This window comes from Conger conger, chromosome 14 (assembly GCF_963514075.1).
Source record: "Conger conger chromosome 14, fConCon1.1, whole genome shotgun sequence".
Classification (NCBI taxonomy): domain Eukaryota; kingdom Metazoa; phylum Chordata; class Actinopteri; order Anguilliformes; family Congridae; genus Conger; species Conger conger.
The window spans coordinates 35,872,514-35,900,312 of NC_083773.1; the positions used below are offsets into that span (position 1 = coordinate 35,872,514).

The window sequence follows — 27,799 nt, forward strand, 5'->3', positions numbered from 1 at the left end:
GATTCTGTACAATGAGCGCACATAATCACTCCAGTTATCTTAAGACAGATGGACATTTCAAAGCCTGCTGTCTACTGGAGCTTTAAATTAGACCACCGTCTAAGAGGTCTGCGGTGCACAGATCAAGCATGGTGAGCTTTATCGATATCTGAGAGAGCTTGGTATCATTCAGAGCGAGGTCAATCTATTATTAAATACCTGTTCAGTTCCCTTGGCTGTAAATCAGAGAACAAACAAGATAATTAACTCTGAGGTTTATTGATATCTGAAAGAAGTTGATGAATGTCCGCTACTGAAGCCAAGTACGAGACATTTTGTGTCTGAGAATTGTCTGACCAGCAGAAGTCACAGCTTTGCTTATATTTGGTGGCCTGCCCTTGACTTGCCCTTCCTCCGGCAGACTCAGAGGGACGGCGGTTGAAGGGGACAATCCAGCGCAGCACCGAGACGGGCTTGGCGGTGGAAATGCCCAGCCGTACGATCCGCCAGGCCAGCCATGAGTCCATTGAAGACAGCATGAACAGCTACGGCTCAGAGGGAAAGTGAGTATGCCCGCTGCTAGCTACAGCTGCCGGCTATTGCTAATACGCTAACTATTCATGCTACTAGTTACAGCTCCCGGCTACTACACACGCTGCTAACATGCTAACAACTATGCTGCTAGCTACAGCTCCCGGCTACTACACACGCTGCTAACACTATTTATTTATTTATTTTGTTAGCATCAGCCAAAACCTTAAAAAATTAATTGGTTTCTCTGAAAAAGTCTGATGACTACAATTGCATTGAATAATTTATTTTATTAATGTCAGCAAAGTAAAACATCACCTTTTTTTGTTTAAGGGTTTTCTCTGATCTATACCTTTGTAATCTATGCGGTGGTTTCCCTGCTTTCTGGCCTGGAGAGTGCTGGTTCAATGGAAAACAAAACAATCAGGGAAAGCAAATATCCTGCATATTATCACTATATAATATTAAATACAAGATCCCAGACACAGTAAAATCATCTCTATGTCAATGAAGAGACAGACCCCATGTTAGATTGAAGAGAGGAAAGTTTATTGACATAGCAGGTTGTGAGAGTGCGCTGTAGGTGTGTTGCAGTGTTGGGCAGACAGACACACAGTACAGTTCACTTTTACACAGTTGAAACAGTGTAGTTACATCAAGGCCCTTAAGTGTGAGACCCTATCCTCTGCCTGGTTGGTTCTCAGACACTATTGGAATAAGAAATATAACATAACATAACATAACATAAGGTAATGGCGAGAATAGGCCATTCAGCCCAGCAATGCTCGCCTTTTCCTACCCCTAAGTGTACCTACTGCCTAAATTGCCTAAAAGCTAAATGGACTCTAACAGTGTATCAAGCCTGTTCTTGAAATCCCCCAGTGTTTCTGCCTCCACAACATGCACTGGCAAGCTATTCAACACATTGACCACTCGCTGTGTCAAAAAATGCTTCCTAATATCTGTATGGAATTTCTCCTTTGCCAATTTCCATTTGTGTCCTCTTGTCCTGGACTCATTCTGACATTAAGTAAAAAATGTCCAAATTATTTTGTCAATGTTAGAACATTTCCACAACAACTTTGTGAGTATTTATTTTGCTTGCTGGGGCTAGGCCACTATGTATGTATGTGATATGCAATTCTCTTGTAGGCAGGTAGGTATATTAACTTATATTAGTGTTAAAATCACAGGACTATTGCTTATATCAGAGTTAAATGTTCAGGGCCATTGCTTAAATTAGTGTTAATATTGCAGCACTATTGCTTATATCAGAGTTAAAGGTTAAGTGCTACTGCTTATAGCGTTAAAGGTACAGTACCATTGTTTAAATCAGTCTTAAAGTCACCGTGCTGTACCTTACCGTAGGCATTTCTGGTAATAAAGCGATGAAGCGCACAGCGGCGTGTAAACGCACAGCTGTTTGATCGTGCTCCTCGACGCTATTGCAGTGCACAGCCAGACTGCAGGCCCCGCTGGGGCTGAACTGCAACACCCCCCTCATGTGTGCAAACCCCCAGCGCTGTGACATACAGCCCAGCAGCCTTTCTCTTCTGTTTCACACAGACAGGAAAGGGGAGAGACTCTATTGGAGATTACGTGACAGCATTTAGCAGACATTGTAATCCGGAACAAACTTTTAGAGTTTCTTTTTTACATTCAGTTCCTGGAAACCTTAACAAAGCGCACCTCATAAAACAGCTAGACATCTCTTCGAGCTGCTAATCAGTAGCATTAGGTGTGCCAAATTAGAGTTGGAATGAAAACTTACAGGATGGTAGATATCCAGGAACAGGGTTGGGAACCACCATTTTACATTGAATCACTTATTAAGGTATTGTAACACACAGTGAAATAGATGCTGTCCCTTCACTGCAGTCTGTAAGCATGACAGCAGAGTGTTAAGCACAGTGACATTCAGTAGAATCTGCTTACAGTTTTGTGCCAATGGAATTTAAGCAGGAAAAAAAAAAACTTGATCAATTGATCATCCCCAGTGACGTTATTTCCGGGCCATTAAATGTTTTCGTCGTTTCCATAGCTTCTGAGGGAAGGGGCGTTCTTATTGACCGTTACCGGATCTCATGACGAACAGTTTGTTTATTCTGGTGTCATTGCCTTAATCTTCTCATGAAAGAATAATCAAAGGGCTAATCTTCCGTAGGTGAAGCGGTTTTCCCTACTGAGACTCATTCTACAGTCTCTGCATCTAAATAAATGTCGCGCACGCTGTTAACTGGGAGGGGTCGGCAAATTAATTGCCGACTGTCTACGTGATCAAAGACATCACGCGAAGCTTTCAGTTCAGCTGGGGCTTTTAATCACGTATGAAGCAGGGTTCAGCCTGTACTTGGACGATCAAGGAAAATTAGCATTGTAATTATTTTTTCAAATTAGACAGGTTCAATTACCTTTGTGGTTTTATTCATAATTGCATGTTTTAGACTAAAGAGGTTGTACTTGGATCTTTTATTCCTGGGCAGAACTGGCACAAATTATGAACACACTGCATTTATAAAGAGAGTTTGACGGCAATATTTTGCTATAATTTATTTTGGCATAATAAACTTTTTGGCATACTAAATGTAATATGCAACAAATGTAATGTCAATGTCAAACAAAAATGAATAACTAATTCGAATTACTTACATAATTAGAGAGTCTAATTCATCTCACTGTTGGTCATTTTATTATCAGCTTGCTGTGTTTCGTTGCCCAGTGCATACAATGTGTGTACATAAAATTATAAAGTTCATATAAAGAATACTGTTTCTTCATAACAAGTCCTGTCTATTCTTGCACAGAGCTATCAAGCCAGTTATCTGTGTTTATATTTATTTGATATAAAGTTAGTTTACTTTATATTTATAGGTGTTCTCTACCTGTGTACTGTATTTTAAGATGTGTTAAACTGTGACAGGGCACAAAATGTGTTGTTTTAGATAATTAGAGGGAAGAAGTTGCCAATTTGAAGGAAAATAATTAATCTTTGAAAACAGAAGGAATTGTTTTTGAGTTGTCATTTCTTTCTGACATATCGCAACAGTGGCTTGTTTGTGAAAAAATAGAAATTTTAACTTAAAATTTGAAATTTATTGTCATGCTTATTAGTAAATGTGTTTAATAATGTACAGATATTCCAATTACGGCCACTTTGGTCTTATTTACCTTACTTTAGCAAAATCCAACATGTATATTACAACCTCCAATGGTGATTTTTACTGAAAGGATGAAAACTACTTATCGCAACTCTTAAGGCCAAAAGCCAGATAGATACCCTAGATGGGAGGTATTTTTTATAATCATTACTTGACCTCTAAAATGGCTGTACCCCTCCCACCTCTCACTATTATAGAGGCATAGAACATAATAGAAATGTAATAGGGAAACAAGTCTCATAAGTAATTTAATGTACATCACAAAATAATAACACAGCGCCGGTTCTAGGCATAGGCGATGTAGGTGGTTGCCTAGGGCTAGGGGTGGTAAATGTGCCCGCAATTGCCATCTCCAGCACCCCCTACCATCCCCCTCACACCCCCCCACCCATCCCGCACTCTGACCAAGGGCAGCAGAAGGCTAGAACTGTTCCTGTATTGCCACTTGCTGGTCATCCAGTGCCCTCAACAATAATTTATAAAGACAGTAATTAATTTGGCAGTATTGGCCATTACCCTCTTCTGGTTGTAAAACGTCAGGGCTTTTAGCAGTGCTGTGGAAAGTTCCCTTCGCCCTCGGACCGTGCTATAAATGTTTGGTGAGGTTGCACTCTGTAACCGAATCAATCAAGGGAGCACAAGCCCTTCCAGTACGTCATTGAGTAACCTTGCGCCCGCCCCCTACAGCAAAACAACCGCAGGATGACCTCGCCGGGCGCGGTTTAAGCGAAATTTATGGACGGAGTGCGTTTCTGACACGAGGAAGATATTTAATTATACCGCGGGTCAAGTACCTCATGAATGCGAAACTAGCAACAGGACTTATATATAATAGCCCGGAAGAAATGCGTACAATGGCCATCAGGGCTGAAATGATTGTGATTGTTCTTTTTGGGTTGGGTGGTGGCGGGGCTGGGGATTGGACCTTGATTTGAGTGGCTGGGTGAGTGGTGGCGCTAGCCGGCCTGAATCCCCTCCGAATGCGGCATTGAGACGAGAACCAGAAGGAGGTCAAGGAGAGATTACAGGACCACGGAGTAGATTGCCTTAGTAATGCGCTTTCTCCACCCGTCGCCTTGCGAGGCTGTGCCTGGAATCTCTACATATGAACATACAGTACATATCCGAAACCAGGGGAGGTCAACCCTGGTCCTCCAGTGCCAGACATGGTCCTGTTTTTTCTCTCCATACAAATACATAATTACATAATTTAATTATTTTTCATTTGTTATATTAACCAGGTTTAAGGCAGTCAGTACGTTTCACCATTCATAATATTCAGACTTTTAATCATCCATCAAACTGTTGTGATCAAGCTGAGATGGATCAAAAAACTAAATTGTAATTCAAATAATTCAAATGAATAATACCATTTACATTTGCCATTTCATGTATTCGTATTGACATTCCAATTAAACAGGGATTTCCAGTCTTTATGAGCAGCTCTATTCAATGTCTCTGTGCTCATTAATACCGCGTACAGAGGCGGGAAATTGAGGGACTGAATTTTCGAGGCCAGTGTGGGACAGATGAACACAGAGAGCAGTGGAGATGAGAAGGAGGTGGGGACCGGGGGTGTCACTAGAGACCCCTGCCCTCCCCGAAAAACGAGCAGCATCTGGTTAGGGCCATCCCAACAGTAGCTTAAAAATAGACCGGGGCGAAAAAAGAAGAGGAAGAAGAAAAAAAAAAGGAATAAAAAATGGAGGTCAGAACTGGAAAGGGAAATTAATTACGGCCCTTCGACACCTCGGTGATAAGCAGCGGGAGCGGGTTGGTTGGGCGCGGAGGAGAAGGAGACCAGGATAAAAATACGCGGGGAAAAGGACGAGAAGAGAACGTGGGGCGGGCGGCCATGTTCTCTTCAAGCCCCCCGCCAGCACTCATTACATATCCATTGATCCATTATCCAAGGATTTGCCAGGAAATATTGGATTCGATGACTTTATTTCAGTTAATGTTAATTTGTCCTGTTGCTTTTGGTCCCCTTAAGTTGGTGGGCGATATATATTAAAAGGGCTGTAATTCCTACACGGTTTACTTTGAGGGTGTAAAAACCCTCAAATAAAAGTTGAACGTCTGCACTCTGCAAAGGTTTGTTTCCTGAAAACAACAAAAAATGTGTCACTGTCCAAATATTTATGGACTGCACTGTATCTTAATATCTGGACTCTGAAAGTCGGTATTCAAGTCAATACAGACATTGCTTTTTAACAGCCGGGCCAAATATGAACACAGAACACAGCCGCTTGACAATCTTATCAGTGCAAATAATTACAAACTGAACTCTCGTATGGATACACAATGGACTATTTTTTATAAGTTTGTCATTGGCAAGGAAATTAAGCACTTTATCACATTGATCACATTTCTACCCTGTTATTTCCCAGCCCTGTGTTATACATAATATTTTTCAGATAATATTTTTCAGTTTTATAATACAGTTTATAATAGTAAATAATACTCCAATGCTGATCTGCATTATCAGTTCCTAGCTCTGGATTCGTGTCTGTCACTGAGTGTACAGAGATGATTTTGGGGAGGGGGATTTGCAGGGGATAACACAGGATGTTATTCCGTTTAACGGTGCATATCAATTCACGTTTTCAGAGACCTGCAGGCTTTTTAGACGGATGTTTGGTAAAAAAAAACTAAAAAAACTAAAATACCAAGTACTAGCATCCGGAAATATCTTAAAAGGCTACTACGACACCCACGAGAGCTGGATCTGTAGCTGGCAGCACGTCAGCCCGCGCTACTTGGAAACGTGCTCCGTGCGGTAAATCTCCCCCGCTGAGACTCGCGCAGACCAACTGCGAAACACCTGCGTGGCTTTGCGCCGCACCCTCCCCCTTTGAACGCCACATTCTGTTTGCCTCGCCACTGCCAAAAACCACACACTCGTTAATTCCTGAGGGTTTAGGCTCCCACCACCCGTGGCTGCTTGCCGGAGAGCCTCTCTGCTGCGTCTCTATCCCGGAGGGTCGAAGGGCACAGAACGACTCTCAAAACCCCGGCCCTCCACCCCACAGCACGGGAGGAGCTTTATCGAAAGCTTCCAGAATTATGCAACTGCGCAAACCGGGACGCTAGCTGAACCGATGGGGTTGTTAGCTACTGCATGAATATACTTTGCAATTTATTCAATAATTCGAAACATGGCTACGAAGAGTTTAATGTATTGTGCATTAATTAAATGTTGTATTTTAGCCCCATTTATTTGTAACAACCAAATAAACACCAAAAATGGAAATCTTCCTATATTCCAGATAAATAACAGTAGTTTAAGTGCATTTGGTGCAGTATAGTATGTACTCATAATATGTACTTGTAGTAAGTACTGTATGCTTCTTCCCCATGCACTCTCCACACTTACCATCCTTCATGACCTCAGTGTGGTATTTAATGGTTTTCAAAACAGTTCTGCCAATAAACAGCTTATTTGAAAAAGTTACAATTCTGCTTTTGAGACTAATTAACTGGTCAAATGTTTGTCAATGATATACTGTTAATCAACAATAATAATGATAATAATAATAATAATAATAATAATAATAATAATACTCACATGCATTAAAAGCCCTTTCCAGATACAAACTAGCAATAATACATTGAAACACATGAAAATATAGTCAGCAATGTAAATACACACAGGAAAGGGAAATATAAACAGCAAATCAAATAACAGGCAAGGACCACGACAGCCTCTCACATCCTGAGTGCAGTTAGCATCAGTCTCTGCTACAAACTTTCACCCTGTTCAATTCGGTAGCAGAGGTAGTTGACAGTAACTGCATTCGGCTGTTGAAAATCTGACTGATAACCTTCCCAGAACGCTCGTTCTCTTGAAGCCTGAAAATTAACTTTCTGAAATTATTAATTTTTTATGTAAGAATGGCTGTGTGAAATCATAGGCGTCATAAAACATAAACCATCTGGAACTCCTACCATAAACATGGCAGGCAGGGATTTGTAATGATCCATCTCTCTCTCTCCTCCCTCCTTCCCTCCCTCACCCCAACCCACCCCTCTCCTCACCCAGTCTGACCTACAGTAGGATGTGCCTGTCCTCAGATGCCCAGTTCAGCGACTTCCTGGATGGAATGGGCCCGGCTCAGTTTGTGGGCCGACAGACTCTGGCAACAACTTCAATGGGTGAGTCTATTTCTGTGCTACTGTCACTTTAAATGGGTGAGTCTATTTCTGTGCTACTGTCACTTTAAATGGGTGAGTCTATTTCTGTGCTACTGTCACTTTAAATGGGTGAGTCTATTTCTGTGCTACTGTCACTTTAAATGGGTGAGTCTATTTCTGTGCTACTGTCACTTTAAATGGGTGAGTCTATTTCTGTCCTACTGTCACTTTAAATGGGTGAGTCTATTTCTGTGCTACTGTCACTTTAAATGGGTGAGTCTATTTCTGTGCTACTGTCACTTTAAATGGGTGAGTCTATTTCTGTGCTACTGTCACTTTAAATGGGTGAGTCTATTTCTGTGCTACTGTCGCTTTAAATGGGTGAGTCCATTTCTGTGCTGCTGTCGCTTTAAATGGGTGAGTCCATTTCTGTGCTACTGTCACTATAAATGGGTGAGTCCATTTCTGTGCTGCTGTCGCTTTAAATGGGTGAGTCCATTTCTGTGCTACTGTCACTTTAAATGGATGAGTCAATTTCTGTGCTGCTGTCCCTTTAAATGAGATGGGCATCTCTGACTATTCTCATGTTATAATAGCACTCATCCCAGATTGGTTAACGGGACAGATTGTTAATGGACAGCCTAGAGAGGCTGATGGCATGTTCTCATTAAGCTTCGTAGCACCCAGCATGTGTGTCCGGCTATACTGTACTACTGTACTACTCCCCAATAGATGATAGCGTTAGTGACAAATGGACATGGTACCAACAATGCCCTCTGCCAGTCCACATTATTCCAGCCTTCTATGGCTCTTAAATTGGCTTGCCCGTGCACATGCTAATAGGAAGCGTGTTACAATTTCTCTGCATTCTCTAGAAGTTCTGAGGAGTTGGCGAGGAAAGTTTCACAACGTGTCTCGTCGCATCATATGTTCTTATTCTTTGTGCTAGCAAACAAATGCTCGTCTAACTTCCTTAAGTTCCCCCAAGTAAAAAAGTTATGCTGTTCTTCAAGTACACATTTTTGACAGTTGGTGAGCACTGAACTCGCCAAGCTGTCTTGGAAAACAACAAAAAAGAAAACCCTTTAGTTGATTGAATTCAGAGCATGGTTACTGCCGGTGAGTGAAAACACAGGTTGGTTTCTCCTTGTTTAGGCGATGTGGAGATCGGCCTGATGGAGAGGAACGGAAAACTGGAGGTGGAGATTATCCAAGCCAGAGGGCTCACCGTGAGGCCTGGATCAAAAGGCCCCCCAGGTAATCCGGCAATACCTTTCCTGTGAGGACAGCCCTGTGAGAAACTACTGGTTATATTTCACTGTCAAGTTCTTGTGGCACTACCCTCAGCATAGACTGTGCTCCCTTATATTATTCACTGTTGTTTTTGTTTAAATCTGACAATATGTAGTTCACACAGGTAGAATGGGACAGTTATATGGCTGCAATATTTATAATCCAAGCTCCTAGTTTCCTTCACACGGACATCACAGACATCTAAATGTAAATTGCGAAACAGTTGCACAAATGGCTCTTTTGCATCCGTGTGCTGCTCATTTTACGGGCTGGCAAAATGGGGCAAGTTCTGAAACGCGACACGGAAAGTGTGTCAAACTGGCAAAATAATCAATTTATGTGGTACTGTCACTTTAAATGTCATGGGTATGTCTCTTTATTGGGATGTCTTAATAGCATACACCATAGAATGGTTAAGGGGGCACAGTGCTAATGGACACCATAGAGAGGCTAATGGCATGTGTACAAAAGTCCTCATTAACCTTAGTAACACACAGCAATTGCACAAATGGTTCTTTTGCATGCTTGTGCTAAGTGTTTGAAATGTAAAAATAGAGCATAAAACACTGATTACATAAACATCGATTGCGTGTTTTTCGATAAAGAATTCAGCTCATGAAATACCACAGATGGATAATTAATTGCACTGAAGAGGCTGGTCAGTAGACAGAACATCAAAGACCAAAAAACAAAATGACAGTGTTTCCCTCTGTATATTGCTTGTTTGAAATTTAAGCCCAAATTAATGGAAACTGGAGAGTTAAACACAGCCATGCAGATTTTAATAATCCTGTTAAGGCCAAGAAAATCTTAGCAAAATCCCACAGTATGTACATTGGGATTAATTATGCTGAATATTAAAATATTTTGCTCATTCTTCAAAATCTAGTTAAGCTTCTTTAAGTCTTTCTTCCTGCCTTGGTGTGCTATGGCACACTAATGTAGCAGCTGCTAAGCTTAGCCTCAACCCCATGCTTTTCTCTTTTCAACAGCATGACACCAAGAAATATGGCATTCAGTTACGCCTGGATAGCATAATGTTAGCGAGCTTAAGTATTGACTGTACTTAACTAACCAGCCAGCAAGTGAACGCTTAATTAGCATGCCTGATGTTACACCTTTTGTGTGAATAAGGGCTCTACAGTGCTCCCATTTTAGGAACATTTGCTCCAGAAAATGAATGTGTGCTAACTGTAAAATAATTTAAGAGCACATCTACATCTACTCATTTGAATGCATTAGTGTGTTCCTAATTTGTTCAACTTCAAGGCACACGTGCTCCTTGGAAAGAATGTTAGCGTTGAGTCCTGACTAGCCTCTTAAACATCATTAAATATCATCTAAAATGATCCAAAACCCATTGAAAGAATATGATTTTATAACCTTCTAAGAAAAAAGTTGAAGTATATTTTTTGACACAAAGATATCATGTGTCTTGGATGATAAAAACACGTTGCAGTGAAAATATCTTCAAAAAGTTTCTTGAGTGTAAGACCAGCTACTCATGTCCCCTAAGATGTGTCTTTGGAGGATATGAGCTGGTTGAGCCTCAAAGAGACGAGTAATTCATGTCATTCTTTCATTGCCAGCTGCTTATATAAAAGTGTACCTACTTGAACATGGTATCTGCATTGCCAAAAAGAAGACCAAGTCGGCGCGGAAGGCCTTGGATCCACTCTACAACCAGGTCCTGGTATTCTCAGAGAGCCCTCAGGGGAAGGTTGTACAGGTATGGAGGCTTCATTCAACCAACCAGTCAATCAATCAACAACCAACCAGTCAATCAATCAACCAACCAACCAGTCAATTAATCCATCAATCAATTGGTCTTTATTTCTGTAGCTGAACAGGGCCATACAAAGTAAAAGTAGTAGAAAGTCACTGAGGGGAAAAATATTCCTTTCCCATTCCTTCCATTTCCTTAACCCCCTTAAAAGGCTTTCAGGCAGAACTCCTGTAAAGGGCAGCTGAGGATAACAGCTCATTAAACACAAGCTTTCTGTACAGGAGAAAAGACTCATGGTCATGTTTACAAGAATGATTTTGGAAGGCAGTTTGTTCTGGGATCTGATGGGAATCCTGGGGGGTATATCACAAAGCAAGATTACCGAGTTCCTGTAGCCAGATAACTGCACTGAGTAATGCCCGGAACCCCTCCAAATCTGGAGTATGGACTGAAATAAAAAGAGCTGTTCCAGGTTTTACTCAGTGCAGTTATCCAGCTAATTCAATCCTGCCTTGTGAAACAGGACCTTGGATATACTGGAAGTCAGGGTGAATGTGGATTTGTACTAATTTGAGAAAACGTTCATTGAAAATGTCATATTCAAAGTTCAACTGTAATGTTCTACCTTACCATGCCCTATCATGGTGGAAGCACTGATCTAGAAGGAAATGGCTTGGACCTAGAAGGGAGCAGCTGTAACAACAACATACAGACAAAAATGATAACAAAGACATTCTCTTTTCTGGAGAATCGTCACAGTCGCACCTATGCAAATCCATAGTTGGGAGTTTGGGGACGAGCTTGATCCGATCCGATCAGAAGGATTTTGCTATGTAGTGCTTTGAATCCAGTTGCATCTGAACATAATAGCCCTTTTGGAAGGATTCCCACATAGAAGACACTGGGGGGGGGGCTTGATTCCCATAGAAGAATCTAGATCAGAGCAGCCAGGTTAATAGAGAATCTAGGCTAATAGCCTTGCATAAAATTTGTTTCAGCCGCTGGTGAATAATTATGAGAATAATTTGGTGTCTCGTCGCTGAATATTTGGATCTGGCACGCCCGTCTAATCTTTAGTCTCTGACACACTTCGGCTTCTGGGAGTCTTCTGGTGGAGGGCGGGAGATAAATCACTCGCTTTTTTTCCCTTCATTTGGCATTAGATAAAAAAGCAAGTGTTTAACATTAATCAGAATTTTTTTTTTTTGGAAGAGAACATTTACTCCACACTGTCAAAACAAATGTTACATTCTCAAAGGAAAAAAGCTTTTCAAAGGGTAACGCAGAATGTGAAGGGCATCTAGGTGAAAGCCGTCTTGCATGCACAGGATGATAAATATAAACAGCAGTGATACCTTACACTATGAGATAAGCAGAGACAAGCTATTTAATGTAGGGGTGGCCCATTGTGGGCCCTGTGAACATTTATACGTTCATTTTGTGTAACACTACCCTTGGTTACCACAGACGCACGTAACATTACTTAGCATGTAGAACCCTGGATCATTAATGATATCACAATTTCGACTGTAAGGCATTAATGGCATTAAATATTTTTTTGAAGTGGATATTTTGGCTGCCTGCAACAGGATTTCAGTTGTTTAAACTTGGGAAAATATGTTTAGATGATTTATATTATTTGTTTGCTAAATGGGACAAAATATTACCAAGAGGGGAGACAGTTGAAGATTTGCCAATGTGGTAAGAAAATTTAACTTGTGACGCAAACAGTAAAGTAAAACGAGCTAATATTTTCTATTGAGAAAAAGTGTTGAGTCTTTCTGAACACTTGTCTTAACACTTAAGACAGACATGTTTTGCAGTGAAGCAAAATATTCTTTTTTCAGTCTGCCAGTCATGTTAATTTCCAATGAATGTCTAGATTATTGAAATTGAACAGAAACAGCAGTGTCCATTTGTATACTGAAGCGTATTGCTTAGCCAACCCAACCGGACTCATCTTGTTTTTTTTTTCTTCTGCAGGTAATCGTTTGGGGAAACTACGGACGCATGGATCGCAAGTGCTTCATGGGCGTGGCTCGCATCTTATTGGAGGAGCTGGATTTGTCGAGCATGGTGATTGGCTGGTACAAGCTTTTCCCCACCTCCTCCATGGTGGACCCCACCATGGCGCCTCTGATCCGCCACTCCTCCCAGCTGTCCCTGGAGAGCACAGTGGCGCCCTGCTGCGACCGTTCCTAATACCGCCACCGGCTGGCTTCGTTTTTCTTTTCCGGAACTCTCTCATTGCCTGCCCCGCCCTTCCCAGGGTCCCCCCCCCCTCCCCCCTCTCCGCGTTTGGGACGTCAGCAGGCCCGCTCCGAGGAAGCGCCGGGCAGGTGTGGCGCGCAGAAAAATTTGACGCTTGATTGGTGTTTCCATGGCGACGGAAACTCGGACCAGCACCTGATTCGCGCCGCTGAGCTGGGCTTTGCTCCCAAGCGCCCCGTACGGTCAGGGGTGGCGGGTTCCTGGGTTTTGTCGAATCGAAACGACGCTCACCCTAGCTCACCCGAGGACGACTATCCATCACGGAGATTACCATCCGGAACGCTGCCTCCACGTTTCTGCCACACCGTAGGGCACGTGCAATATCGGGGCGACGACCGACATCCATGGCAACAGGCCCGAGGGCAAGGCGGGAAGGCATCCTTAGTTACGCAAAGCCGGTTATGCCCTTTCACCGACGATCCAGAGCTCGCTGTCACACACTCGGGTTTCGGAGGCTGGACTGCATTCACTTTCGCTGTTGTGTATCTGAATTTCTGCTCAAGAAGAAACATGAATGTTTGTCTTTGAAGCTTGGCTCGCCCCTTGATTTATTAATATTTATTATATATTTTTCTTCTGTTTACTGTGCCAATTTACCAGCAAGTGTCTTTACTTTGTGGCTTGTGCCATTGTTCTGTGAATTAAGAGTGTCTTCTTGGACTGAAACATCAGATGACTGCTTTTAAAAGATACAGTATATTGAAGTATTAGAATTAGGTTCAGTACTTTTCTAAATATTTGTTATCCCGTTGAATCAATGTGAAACATATCTGTTGGATAAGTCAATAACAATAACATTTGAACTTAAAAAAAGCATTGTATGTCATCTGACAGGAATCATCTGATTACAAAGCTGAAGCTGCAAGCTAAAAGGCGAAGAATTGAAATGAGTGTACACACAGCGAAATATTAGCTGAACGAATGTTCAATTTAACGGGCTATTTGTGCACTTTATTGTCATTATTTATTTATTTCCTTTTTTACATTATTGATAATCTGATGTGAGCCAAAGTCTTTTGCTGTATTGATTCGTAATTTTAAAAAAGAGAGACACAGGTACACAACTGGACTTTGGTAGCACAGCAATCTTGTAGCATTAGCGTTCAGCATGAGAGACTATATAGCTTAATACAAAATAATAAGGAAGATTTAGAAAAGCATGGGATTGTTGTTACTGGGCAATTGCCAGAAATATTTTGCTTGACAAACTGAAAAATCATGAAGTAGGGATTAACGATGTAGCAGCAGACTAAAGTAGTTAATTATAGAGGCAAATTTGCATTGTACTGTGAAGAATACAGAAGTGAAATCATATGTGTTTTTTTTTTTACAATGAATGACACATTATGATTAAAAAACACTGAAATAAGAAAAAAAATGTTTAAAAATTCCAATCTGGGCTACTTTATACCAAAATACACAGTAAAGAAAAGATGCAGGAACATCGGTCCTTTTTTGAAAGCAAATTCCAACACCAACGTTGAAACATCATTTCTTAATGCATCGTACATAACATATTTCTCTATTGCTTACAACATGGATTGCAGGTGTTTTACATGTTTACAGTTTATCATGTACCACCTTGGATCGCCATGTAAAAGTCAATTATACATACAAAAGAGAAATTAAACTTGAATTGAAAATAAAGCTATTCTATTATATAGTTTTGTAATAAGGATATTGTAACATTTATAAACAATGTGCATTATGACAGACCACTAAATCCGAATGAGGTTTTGTGGCAAGACCACAAAACACTTTAACATTTTTAAACAAAGTAAAATGTTTCTAGCTGCTGGAAAATGGAACTTGAATCTTCGAGAAACCAGTAAACAGCAATCAGAATGTTTTATAACTGACACTTTGTACAGTGTAGCTGAAAGGGCATTGCAATGTACTCTGCACCTACGTTTTAATTTAAGAACTATAATTTATGAAGCAATAATTAACAAGCTCCTTATTTCTTCTGGTATTGCCTGATCAGAGCCAATAACCAAATGTTATTTAAAAATACAATAAATATCATTTCAAAATAAATAAAACATGCATGATTAATTAAGTCAGCACACCAATGTGTTTTTTTTAATTTAAATTATTTTTTATTTAAAGACTTTATAAAATAATGTAATGGTAGTCTGAGGAAAACATTTAAAAAATAATATGTGAAATTCACTTGTCCATTCGAAGTAAATTAAACTAGAAATGTATTTCATGCATAATGTACAAATGTATCTAAAAAAGTTTCTAGTTTTTTTTAATATATTGTTCTGTACCAGCACAAATTTAAGACATCTCATTATGAGTGTGTTTGTGTCCGTGTGAGTGTGTGTGTGCGTCCAAAATTGTTCAAGAAATGGTGAGGTACAGTAGATGTATTCAATTCCAGGTTTTGTCATAAATAGTCATAAAACTGCCCCACCCTGGCACGATCTACAGTACTCATGTTCCTCGGACATTAAATCATTGCCATCATGGATTTGATTTGTACCAATAGAATGGAAATGGAAGCTTAAGTGATATTTCTGACATACACCAAGGAAACAGTAAAACATAAGTACATTGTATTACAAAGTCATGTTATACTTCAGCTTTGTTTCTAAAATCTGATGTGAGAATTTAAAATGAAATTGAAAGTGTGGCTGTGGTTTAGTTTAAAATTTATTTGACATTTTCCCTTTGGAGACTCATAAAATAAGATATGTATATTCTCCATGTACAGTACACCCACATCAAGATACAGTAGTAAATCATGGAAATATTTGGTTAAATCATGGTTAAAATTAGTTTTCCCTTTAAAGGAGCACACATTCATTTTATTAAACTGACTTCCAAGATTGTTTCGCATTGGAAATTTATACACAGCTGGTGCCAAAAATGGCGCCATTTTTGGTTTATTTAAAAATAAACATGCAGAATTGTGTTGTAACACAGCTTATAGTTGTTCCAGGATAATAATGCTTGATCCCCCAAGTATTCATAGTCGTCATATATTATAAGATTTGATCGACAAAATGTCCACCACAGCAACATTTCTCATATTGTAACAGTTATTGGTAATTAAGGAAAAAACTGGCCTTTGTTCTGTTCTCTGATTCTCTTTCTCCCAAAGGCTCTTTCATTTGTAGTGAGAGAATAACATTAACCAGAAATAAGACAAGTAACTCAACTAAAAAATACCTTCTAATCAAGAACAATTGCACTGGACAATTATATTTCTCTAAACAAAATGACTTACACATTATTAAAAAATGAAAATCTTACATATCTATTATTACTATATAACAGGAAGTTTCCTTTTTCAGCCAATTGTAATGTAAGGGGCTTTTGTAATTATCACTGTGGTGGAGTCCACTAAACTCATGTCACAAGGTTCCTGATGGCAAGTTGATGGTATTTTTGAGTATCACGTATTGTAGTCTGCATAATTTCTCAATAATGCGCATGCGATTATTTTTCTTTGAATTATTGTCTAATTCATTTTAATTTGAAAGAATGTGATGACACATTGGCAATAACCTGGATACAGTAATCAAGCTTAACAAGCAATGAAATATTCTCTGATTTTCCAAGGTAGTTTAGACACAACTCCCTAAGCACATTCCAATCGCTTATTTTATCCTTCCTTGTCTCCTCGTTATTCAACTGACCTCCAATCAGTTGAATAACAAGTTTAAATGCTCTTTGAAGGAGCTAGGAGCAAGGAGCTAGGAGGCTCCTGAAGCAAGGAAATAGGAGCTTATCCTTTGCGAAAATATAACCTGCAATGGATCTGTGGATCCACCTCTCCCAATCAGCCATGTCTGTTATTGACAGGGCTTCAAACTGATGCTTGTAAGAGCAAGGACATTGCCCAGTACATTTCCTTGATTCCTCCATCCTTGCTTCTTTCCTTGCCTGGCACTGTGAATGACAAAAAGAGGCAAGGAAAGGAAACAAAATAAATTGCATGTATTGCTGGGTCTTAGATTCACAGGTGTCCAATCTTATCAAGGGCTGTGGTGTGGATGCAAGTTTTTGTTTTAGCACAACACTACACTACCTGATTCAACTGATTATCTACTCATGCTATTCAATCAAGCCTGATTCTACTCAATCTTGATAAGTGGATTCAGGTGTTGTAGCGGTGGGCCAAAACAAAAAGCCCTTTTCGGATAAGAACGGGCGGCTCTAACCGGACACCTGGGCCATCACGTCTCCGGGTCTGAATTCAGAAGGCTGCAAGACGGCACGTGCTCTTCTTCCACAGACAGCCCATGGAGCTGCACAGCCGCTGGGTGGAAGTCAGCTCCCCCAACACGGGGTAGCCAATCACACGCGCCGCACTGCGAGGCGGCCGGCCGCGGCAGGCGTTGGCACGGAGACGACTCGATGTAGCGTGTCCGCACGCTCAGAACGGAACGAGCCGTCCGGCGGCCCTGTTCTGACGCAATAACTTCAGCCGCACGTTCAGCCTCCATCTGCGATACAGCGGCGATGCGCAGAACACAGTCTGGGTCCACTGTATGTGCGAAGGCTCACGGCTTGTCTGATGCCTTTCATTTCAATCACACCTCCCACCCTCTACACGGTCGGGAGAAATTGGACCCTTTTTTCGGGGGGGGAAACGGTCGCTTGTTTGCCAGGGCATATTGCATCAGTAATTACAAAACTGTGAAAACTGGAATGACATCCAGAAAATTGGGAGTCCAAAAGCCGATTTGAGCAGAATCCCAAGCCGGGTCTGAATTTTAAGAAGCAGTCAGAGGAAATGGAATCCCTTTGTTAGTCGGCGCAACTAAAAAAGAAACGAAAATTCACACCAATGAAATGACGCATGCTAGCATCTCTGAAGCTTCATGTGTGAAACACACCTATCCAAGGTGGCCCTTCCTTCCGTCCTCGTTTTATATATATTATACATTTATAATTTATAGCATATGCCCAGCAGGCAAAAGAAAGTGAAGTTACGTTTGACACTCAGAGGTACGACAGGAATTTGCACCCAAAAATCTTCAGGGTTCTTTCCCCTAAATCACCCAATGCCCCTCCATAATGACATTTGAATGATCAGCCATAGGGAATGCTAGAGATGTATCCAAATATATATGTACAGTACCAGATTACAAAAATGATCAATTGATACAATCATCATCCAACCCATAACAACATTCTGAAAGTGCTATTCATAAGACTAATACTAATAATAATAATAATAATAATAATAATAATAATATCCTACATTATTCTATTATTATTATTATTATTATTATTATCTTTATCTAAATTATACTTTTAATTTCAGGCAGAATGACACCAATGAAAAATAAAATGGATTCCAGTGTGTGGCAGATTCCTCAATTAGCAGTCATTCAGCTGTTACCTGGGCGATCTGCGCAGCAGGGGGGTTTCTGTGAGGTCATCTCTTGCATCATTTCCTCTTATTCTTGAGTCTATATCACACACTCTGACTTAGAAGCCTTAAAATCAGAGACTCCAGCGGTCTTGTGAAGCAAAAATGTAAATACACCTGACACTACCTACCTAACTATTGAGAACAAAAACTAAACAAACATGTGATTGCGTGGTCTCGTCTGAAAATATTCAGCAATGAATTTGGATTTGTTATTTTACACCATCTTGTTGTTCTTTAAGTGCGTCTTCTCTTTGTGGTGTATGTGCTGTTTAATGAGTTTAAGTCTTCCAGGCCTTGACTTATAAGCCTGGTTAAGAAGGTCTATATAGATAGGATGCTGTCTGTGTCCATGCACATATCACTCACCTCTGTTAGGTATGGACTAACAGGATTCAGCCATGTTCTGGGATGTTGTCATTTGTAACAGGGAGTTATGTTTTATTTTCCCTGGTTTAATGACGTAGATTTGAATTATTTTAAAGTATATTACTGTTGAATAATGCACAGTTTGATGTAACTGTTAAAACTATTCCAACTGTTAATAAAAAATGGCTTAATCTGTTTTCTCAGAAGCATGTGTGCCTCTTTTCTTAAATATTTAGCTTTCAAAAGGTCAAACTCAAAGATCCAAAATGCTTTGGACAGGTCAGATGTTATGGCATGGTGATGTCATAACAATTCCTCTAAATCAAAACAACGGTCGCATGCATCTTCATATGGCGACACATAATTGGCCATAGTGTAGAAAGCACAAGAACATCTCTGTCTGGTCAGACACCCGCCCTTGAAGCCCCACACAATTCGATGCACATTCTCAAGTGTGCAAGATTGTGTCATACAAGTAGTTTGCAAAGGACCCTTATTGAGCCCTTCCATGAAGTCTGCATCTCCGGATACTTCGATGAAGGATTCTTACAAACAGCAGTTGTCATGTATAAATTAGCAGCCTTAATCTCATATATAAACATTACATTACATTGCATTATATTACAAGCCCATCTCTTACCAGCTCACCAGCAATGAAAGGAATTGTATAGAATCTCATTTCTTTCTCCCATCTTTGCTTCTCTGATACCTTAATTTCATAGTAAGAATATATCTAAAACTGCTCGTAAACAAGTACCAAGCTGTAACGGGCAATGGGCCACATTTAAATGAAGCTCTTTGAGTCAGATAGATGAGTGATAGATGAGAAGTCTGTTCCATTAATCTGTTTGCATCTGATCAGCCTCATCAACATGGCGGCAAACCGTTCATTTTCCACGGAGGCAGCGTTGGCAGCGACGGCACGCCTGGTGTAGCGCGCAGCTCGAAATGAACGCCGTGTTGTGATGTTCAACGCTCAATTTTGACCTAGTTTGGCGCTGACCTTTTCGTGGAACCAATCACATCGCGGCTTCATGTGACGCAGGGAAGAACGGCTTGAAGCCAATACTTTTTGTTCTCCGGCGTCAGACGTTTTCTGCCGACAGCCTACTATTATCGCTATTATCCTGGCGGTTTCCTGAACCCCCATCTTCCTCGACGGATGACGCGAAGTTTCAGCAGCTGGTGGCACTCGATTCTTCTTGTGTGTAGTCACCGCCTTACTTGGCGTTGAGCATTCGCTTATTGCCACGAGGAAGAGGCTTTAGAGAGTAAAATGGAAGAGTGTGTAACTCTTACCCGAGGAGACCCCGGACCTTACGTGTGGAGGGCTGCAGCGTCGACACTGGGATGCAGTGCTGCAGTCTGCCTGCACCAGTTGGGCCTGCCTGCTCCTCCTATGCGCTGAATGCACAGCTCAGACTAATGCACGGATCATAACATCTGGCCCTCGGATCCAAATCCAGACCTGGTTTTATTTTCTCCTGGCTAATAAACTGAACATTTAGTGCTCCTGTCTGTCTGGCCAGACTGTCTTCACACCTGACTCCCAGGTAAAGAGAGGGTAGAAAAACAGCAGCTCTCAGGGCCCTTGAAGTAAAATTCTAGTCAGGCCATTTTCATATTTCACTCATGCTCTTGGAAGTATATTCATGTTCAGATATTCATTCACCAAAACCATATGCATACTGTATTGTGCTAGTTAGGTATATGTGTTGTGCAAATAATCCAAAGGTGTTTCTCAATACCAAGAACATCGAGATTGGACTTGAATTCTCTTATCAAGTTTCCACAAGGACAGAGAATGTTGCTCTATGTATTTGAGATGCAGTACATGTGTGTGATGTGAGGTTATGCTACCACTAGCAGCCAGCATCAGCCTTTTTTGACAGTTGCCCCGTGTCTGGTGTATGTAATTTCTTTGTAAGGCTGTTTTACTTGCCTACATTAAGTTGTACGCTAATTTCCATTATCACTCGTGTATTGATATAATAATAAAGCCAAAACAAACTCAATCTTTTCAACACTATTTCACAGCCTTACAGTATCTTAGTCAGCATGCAAGTATGTTTCCCTCAAGGGCAGACTCGGCTAACTTGTGGCAGCCAAGCTAGCGTCAGCAAGAAGCTAGCCAAGCTGTTCCCTGTTTAAAGTTGCTATTTGCTTGACAAGTACAACTTTCTCACCCTATTTGCAAATTCTGAAATGAGTCAAAATGTCTTACCTCATTGGCTGTCATTCTATCTTAATTAGCGTTAAAATATTCAACATGGTGTAAAGCCATTAATTTCCTATGGAGGGAGAGTTAATTATCAAAAGAGTAAAATAAATAAGTGCCAATATAAGACTAAAACAGAACATGTATCTCCAAAGACACAGCTGGCTCTGCTTTCATAACAGGTCTAATGATGGCAATGAGTAGCACCTGCACTTTCCTGTGAGTGAGGTTTCTGCCAACCAAGGTCCTGTAGGCCTTCCTGTGCAGATCTGACCAAAATATATATCCGTGTGGCAAGCTGTTTCAGTCAGAAATACGGCTAAAAACAGGGTAAGGTTTTGTCTGAAGAGACTTTTATAAAGGCAAAGAGCCCAGGTAACAAAGGCTGGATGTCCTTCAGCATACCCACGCCACCACCACCCCCCTACCCCCCAATCCCTCTTGGGGCCTGGCAGCACTTCAAGAGAGGCAGCCTCCAGCATGGTAGGCTTCTGTTCCCCGGATAAGGACAGCGTGTGTTCAGGTAATCCACCGGGGTTTGGCTCACATGCAAATGAAGGACCCTGGCTCGCTACCAAAGCTGATTCTGTGACCTTTAGCCCACCAGCTAGAAACAAGGGGCAGACGGTAGACATCAGGTTATGTGCTAGGTAAAGGGGAAATAGCAGCATGCTACTTGGAGCAGTACAGAGAAAACGGACAAAAAATGAGAAAAAAGATATTTATTCATAAATAACAATGTTACACTTTACAAAATGCCAAGTGCCCTTCTGTAAGAAGGCTCGTATGCTTTCATTTTGAAAGAAATTTTCACATCAAGCAACCAGCTCTGGATAGCACAATCCTATAGCCAATTCTTCACTTAAATTAGAGCGTACAATAAGATATACATTAAAAACCTCAATCACTGTTTTATGTATTTGCACTACTGTATGCACAAATACACTTATCTAGAGCAACAACCGATTACATTTTGTTGCATACAAACCATTGAAACTGCTGGATATTTTACTGAAGCAATTCACGTTGAGTACTTGCCCAAGGGTACGACAGCATTGTTCCAGCCAGGATCAAACTCACGCCTTTCGATTTACAAGCACACGTCCATAACTTAACCACACTGCTGTTGTTACAGCATGAATATACAATTAATAATCATTCATTCTTTCGTTTGTTCATTCGTTCATTCATTCTTTCAGTCATTCACTCATGTTCATATAATCCTGCAGCCCTCCTGCAGAGGGAGTGTAATTCATATCATATCAAATGTATGTGCATTTATTGCGTACTTAAGCGTACATTTCCTTTCCCACTCCCTTTTGGGGGTCTCAGACTCCAGTCCTGGAGAGCTGCAGTCTCTGCTGGTTCTTGTAACATTTTATTTCAAATCGGCAGCCAAATTAAGCCTTGGAAGGCTGACTTAGAAACAAAGTGGGGCGATATTTGGCAGTGATAGCATCGAGAGAGCAGAGAGTGTTTTGGAGTAAATCTATTCGTAGTCCCCCCCTGGGGCTGAGCCAAGGAAGCCAGGCGGCCCAGAGGTGCCTCTTCCCGGATGGGATCCCCTGTCAGTCCAGGAGGGTGATGATGATGTCGTCGTCCTGCCCCTGCCACAGCATCTCGCCGGGGAAGTCCAGCATCCCGTGCTTCCTGCAGCGTAGGAGGATGCCCACCACCTTGTCGGAGATCTTCACGTAGCGGCCGAAGAGCCTCCCGAAGGTCATGCAGATCCTGCCGTCCTCGCCCACGCGGCCCATGTCCCGGATGATGTAGCACATGTCGTCCATCTCCCTGCGGATGTGCCTCTGGGCCCTCTCGCCCCGCTCGGCCGTTTTGGTGCCCTCCTTGGGCTTGCCGTAGCCCTCGTCGCCCTTCTGGAGGCGCTGGGACATGGCGAGGTCGTAGTCGAACTCCTCGCTGAAGGGGTTGAGTTTTTGTCCGTCGATGTGCTGCTGGGACCACTGGGCCCACTTGGCCTTCAGGTCCCCCATGGAGCTCACGCGGATCTGGGGAGCGAACGGCACAACGTCACCAAAAACCAAGTCACCTTTAGCCAGGGGTGCACAACTCGAGGGCCAGTCTGCTTACTGGTTTTTGTTCGAACCAGTTGCCTTGTTTTTATGTTGCTGACAGCTCTATGAATTACTCTGGTTCAAGCCTGTACTTGAGTACAGTAAAATCATTAGGATACACTTGCAGTCTGCAACTGTAGACGGTCCTCATACACATGGAAGATAAGATATGGTTGAGTCAATTAAGTAATTAAGAGCAGAAGCTGGCACAAAATCCTGAAATGGATCGGCCCTTGTCGTGCACCCCTGCCGTTAGCATTTAAGAGCCATTTATATTTCTATGATGAGCAGTCATCTACAGTTTTTGCATATTATTAATGATGGCTGTTTTCTTGTTTCCTGGCTGTTGTAGACTGCTCAGCTTTTAAGTCCCATATTATAGCAACTTTCTCACATACTAATTTAAATGTGCAGTGAGAACGGAACTTGTGATGTGGTGTTAGAATTTAATATTCAGCTGATTATTAATTTTGTTTTTCAAACAAAAGAGCACTAAGCTAGTAATGTGAGGAGAATATGTATAGTATCTGCTAATAGTTTTCACAGGTGTGTGTGTCTGTGGAATGTAGGTGTCTCCACCTCAACAGACTTGTACCATGAGGATGAAGACACTCAGTTTACATTACATTGATTTATATTTCAGTATATTCAGTATATTCCATTACAATCAACGTACACTCATAAGTGAGTCAAAATAGGACTGTGTACATCAAAGTAAAATGTGCTCTATAAGAGTCAAGTGGAGTAAAATCTCCTCTCTGACAGTGAACTATACTTTACCAAAGAGCCAATATTTTGTTTGAATCACCTGAATTTACAAATAATCACAATTCAGCCAGAAGGTAGAACTAATGAGTGTAATCAACTGGCTGAGAAACATGGCAGAACTTTTTTTAACTTTCTGATTACTCGACTTTCCACCTGTAGAGTAAACCCTGATAAAACAAAAGCTCAAGCTACATTTTTAAACAGCTGATAGTTGTGGTAGCTGGTAGTTTTTTGCTGAGAAACACCGGATTTGACAGCAGGGAGGTGCACTCGGCGTTGATTTGAGGCCTACCTTGGGCCTGCTCTTGCGGGGACTCTCCTGCTCCTCGCTGTTGTCGCTGAGCCCGGCCTCCTCCCCCAGCCCGCTGTCCTCGGTGTCCAGGCTGCTGCTGCGGGAGCCCATCCTCCGCACCTCCTTCCCCAGCTGCGCCCAGGCCCTCAGCCCCCCGCTGGCCTTGGAGGAGCAGTGCCGCCGCCTGGTGGGCGACTCCCCGCCCAGGAAGGGCTTCACTTCCTCCGAGCCAAGATGGCCGCCGTCGATCTTCTCCTTGACGGCGCCGACCACGCCGCTGGCGCAGGCGCTCCGGACGGGCTCCACGGTCCTGGTGACCGCGCCCGTCCTGATCCCGCACCCGTCCTCCCCGCCGTCGGCCTCCACCGCCCGGGCCTTGACCGCATGCTTCACCTCGCTGCGCACCCTCTTCTCTTTATTCACGTCCTCCTGGACCGAGTCGGGGACCCACCCGGCGGGAACGGACTCCTGTCTCTCCGAGTTCTTGGTGGCCCAGGTCTGCCAGCTCTTCGCCAGGCCGGTTACCATGACGGCGCACCGGAACCTCCTGATCGCCTTGGCGCCCGGCCGGCTGTCTGGCGCGGCCGCGGTAGCCATCGTCGCAGAAACGCCCTCTAAGTACGTACTGTAAATAAGCTTCAGAGACAACGGCTGTCAGATCCTTCTGAGGCTACCCGAAGTGCAGCAGGACCCTTAAATAGGAGAGAAAGGCAGGACCCTTAAATAGGAGAGACAGCCTAAGGGGGCGGGGGGCAAGGAGAGCGGAGGGAGGGGCGTACGTGTCACATTCTTTCCACACATGGCACCCGCAGTGACCCAAACACACCCGTGGAATCCCCTCGCATGGGCTCCCGGCAACAGGTGGTCACACTTAGACCCAGCGATGCCCCCCACTGTTTGTGTACACATATAATTAGCACAAAATGGCTGCATACGATAAGGTCATTCCAGTCTATATTCTCTTTTTCAGCGTCATATGAGCCGTGAGTTTATGTCCGATAGGAAAGAAATGCGTATGAATCCATAAATGTATTCCTTACAAAGAAGTTCAGTATACAGCCTGCCTCATGGCTCATACTATTTATGCCACTGCTCATGAGAAATAGGAAATATTTATTCTCTTACTGTTGGCTAAAAATGTTGCGCAACCAGCTTCTAGGTATTAAATATAATATGCATGAGTTTGTGCATGAGATGACATGGGAGCCCTGATTGAGAGATGTTCCACTGGCTGTTGTATTTCGGTGGTGCGTTTGCTCGTGGAAGGGCCTGTGTTTTGATGGTGGCTATTTTTGAGTGTGGCCGCGGCTGCTGCCAAGTCATGGACTGGAAACATTAGCGGTTAACACAGGAATCCCAAACTGGAAGGGCGCACTACGCCTGGTGCGTTTACATTCACTGAGCGCTTTGCTCCTCCGATTAATCTCAGTCGTACTGATTCAGCCTCTGCCTTTTTCCTTCTGAACTTCACTCGGGAATGCCTCCTGTGTTTTCCATGAACGCATTCTGAAATGCGCGCCGACACCTGATACTGGCGTGTGAAGGGGAATACATTCCTGCCGTGTCTGACATTAGAGACGTAGGCTAGGGGTCCTGCTGGCTTGCTTGTGGCAATTAGAGTTGTTATCGTACTCTACTTTAGACTTTAATGTAGTTTTACTCAAGACAGATACTCCATTCATCATGAAAGTGATCACAAACACCAATACAGTGTGTTACACTATAAATCTAAAAGCAGAGTATAGTATTCCAAACAAATACGATCTTCTCCTACTACATCTAAAAGGGGCACACAAGCCATTTTTTAGTTGGTGTCATTTATTATTATTATTATTATTATTATTATTATTATTATTATTATTATTATTATTATTATTATTATATGCGCACTGCTGTTTAATCCTCAGTTCCAAAAGCTTTGATAAAGTTTCAGAATTATCGGATCAGAAAGGTTGATGCTATCAAAAGTAAAGACCATAAATGTTGTATGTTGAAGGTGAATGTGAAGGTTTTTTAAAGACAGAGATTCAAAGACTAATCGCTTATTGAAAGACACTGAATGTCAAGCTGATGATTTCAGAGCGATGGACGTAAAAATACGGCACGTCACCAGGATTATGGTACAGGCTAATTTAGGTTGAGGAATGACACGCTAGCACGCCCTGCATGATGTCAACTGACAAGGAAACGAGTGGTATTGCACAATAAATCCAGCAGGGATTAAAACAATTCCATTTTATTTGTAGAGCACTTTTTTACAGAGACTGTTACCAAGAGTAACAGAAAGGCAGAAAGGGAATATATATAATATACATAAAAATATAATACAGTATGATATAATATTACATTACTTTACATTAATGGCACGGCACGGATGGTGCAGTGGGTAGCACTGCCGCCTCACAGCAAGGAGGTCCTGGGTTCGAATCCCCGTCGGCCGGGGCCTCTCTGTGCGGAGTTTGCATGTTCTCCCCGTGTCTGCGTGGGTTTCCTCCGGGTACTCCGGTTTCCTCCCACAGTCCAAAGACATGCACGTTAGGCTGATTGGAGAGTCTAAATTGCCCATAGGTATGAGTGTGTGAGTGAATGGTGTGTGTGCCCTGCGATGGACTGGCGACCCGTCCAGGGTGTATTCCTGCCTTTCGCCCAATGTATGCTGGGATAGGCTCCAGCCCCCCTGTGACCCTGTTCAGGATAAGCTGGTTCAGATAATGGATGGATGGATGGACATTAATGGCATTTTGCAGACGCTCTTATCCAGAGCGACGTACAGTTGATTAGACTAAGCAGGAGACAATCCTCCCCTGCAACAATGCAGGGGGTTAAGGCCCTTGCTCCAGGGCCCAATGGCTGTGTGAATCTTACTGTGGTTATACCGGGGATCGAACCACTGACCTTGTCGGTCCCAGTCATGTTCCTTAATCACTACGCTACAGGCTGACTACTAATATAATATAAAATACAGCATTAACCCAATGTACCTAGCTTTGTTATAATATTTAAATCAAATATTTTTAGGATTCCAATGTTTTTGGCAAAACCAGTATTCCTATTTGTCACTGTACTGTAATGCAATTCCCATCAAGAATTTATCTACTTTCTCATACACAAAGAAAGTAGCAGACTATGGGAGCTTCAGGCAAGGGAAATGTCTGTGTTCACCATCTTGCAAGATCTTGCAAGATCACCATCTTTCTTTTAAAAGACAAGGCAGACCTGTATACCAGCTTGTTAATGCAAATATTTAATCAGCCAATCATGTGGCAGCAACTAAATGCATAAAAGCAAGCAGACATGGTCAAGAGGTTCAGTTGTTTTTCAGACCAAATGTCAGAACGGGGAAGATATGAGATCTAAGTGACTTTGACTGTGGAATGATTACTGGTGCCAGACAGGGTGGTTTGAGTATCTCTACTACTGATGTTCTGGGATTTTCACGCAGAACAGTCTCTAGAGTTTGCAGAGAATGTTGCGAAAAACAAATAAAATATTCATTGAGCAGCAGACTTAATTTTGGAAACACGTAACATTGGCGGCACGGATGGTGCAGTGGTTAGCACTGCCGCCTCACAGCAAGGAGGTGCTGGGTTCGAATACCC

At 42.1% G+C, this 27,799-nt stretch overlaps 2 protein-coding genes across 4 annotated transcripts in view; one reads left to right on the plus strand and one right to left on the minus strand.

Annotated features, from left to right (window-relative positions):
• rims4 (regulating synaptic membrane exocytosis 4) overlaps positions 1–15,265 on the plus strand; it is a 28,792-nt gene extending 13,527 nt beyond the window's left edge. The window contains exons 1-6 of one of the 3 annotated variants that reach the window (XM_061220362.1): positions 44–131; positions 401–542; positions 7,711–7,823; positions 8,958–9,059; positions 10,685–10,824; positions 12,805–15,265. In XM_061220362.1, coding sequence (XP_061076346.1) covers positions 466–542; positions 7,711–7,823; positions 8,958–9,059; positions 10,685–10,824; positions 12,805–13,023 — 651 coding nt within the window. In that variant the 5' untranslated portion in view covers positions 44–131; positions 401–465 and the 3' untranslated portion in view covers positions 13,024–15,265. The other 2 variants (XM_061220363.1, XM_061220361.1) reach the window with 2 other exon arrangements.
• Positions 15,266–21,775: 6,510 nt separating this feature from the next.
• Positions 21,776–24,881, minus strand: abraa (actin binding Rho activating protein a). The gene is made up of 2 exons (XM_061220520.1): positions 24,201–24,881; positions 21,776–23,074 (listed from the first exon to the last, which is right to left on the minus strand). The coding sequence occupies exons 1-2, from the start codon at positions 24,795–24,797 to the stop codon at positions 22,637–22,639; spliced, it is 1,035 nt and encodes a 344-aa protein (XP_061076504.1). The 5' UTR covers positions 24,798–24,881; the 3' UTR covers positions 21,776–22,636.
• Between the last annotated feature and the right edge of the window lie 2,918 nt (positions 24,882–27,799).

What these genes read in the sequence shown, in the direction of transcription:
- abraa (XM_061220520.1), bottom strand. Translation starts at nt 24,797, where the DNA reads ATGGCTACCGCGGCCGCGCCAGACAGCCGGCCGGGCGCCAAGGCGATC. An exon ending in CCCGCAAGAGCAGGCCCAAG is followed by an intron (nt 23,075 to 24,200) that starts GTAGGCCTCAAA and finishes TTCGCTCCCCAG; the next exon opens with ATCCGCGTGAGCTCCATGGG.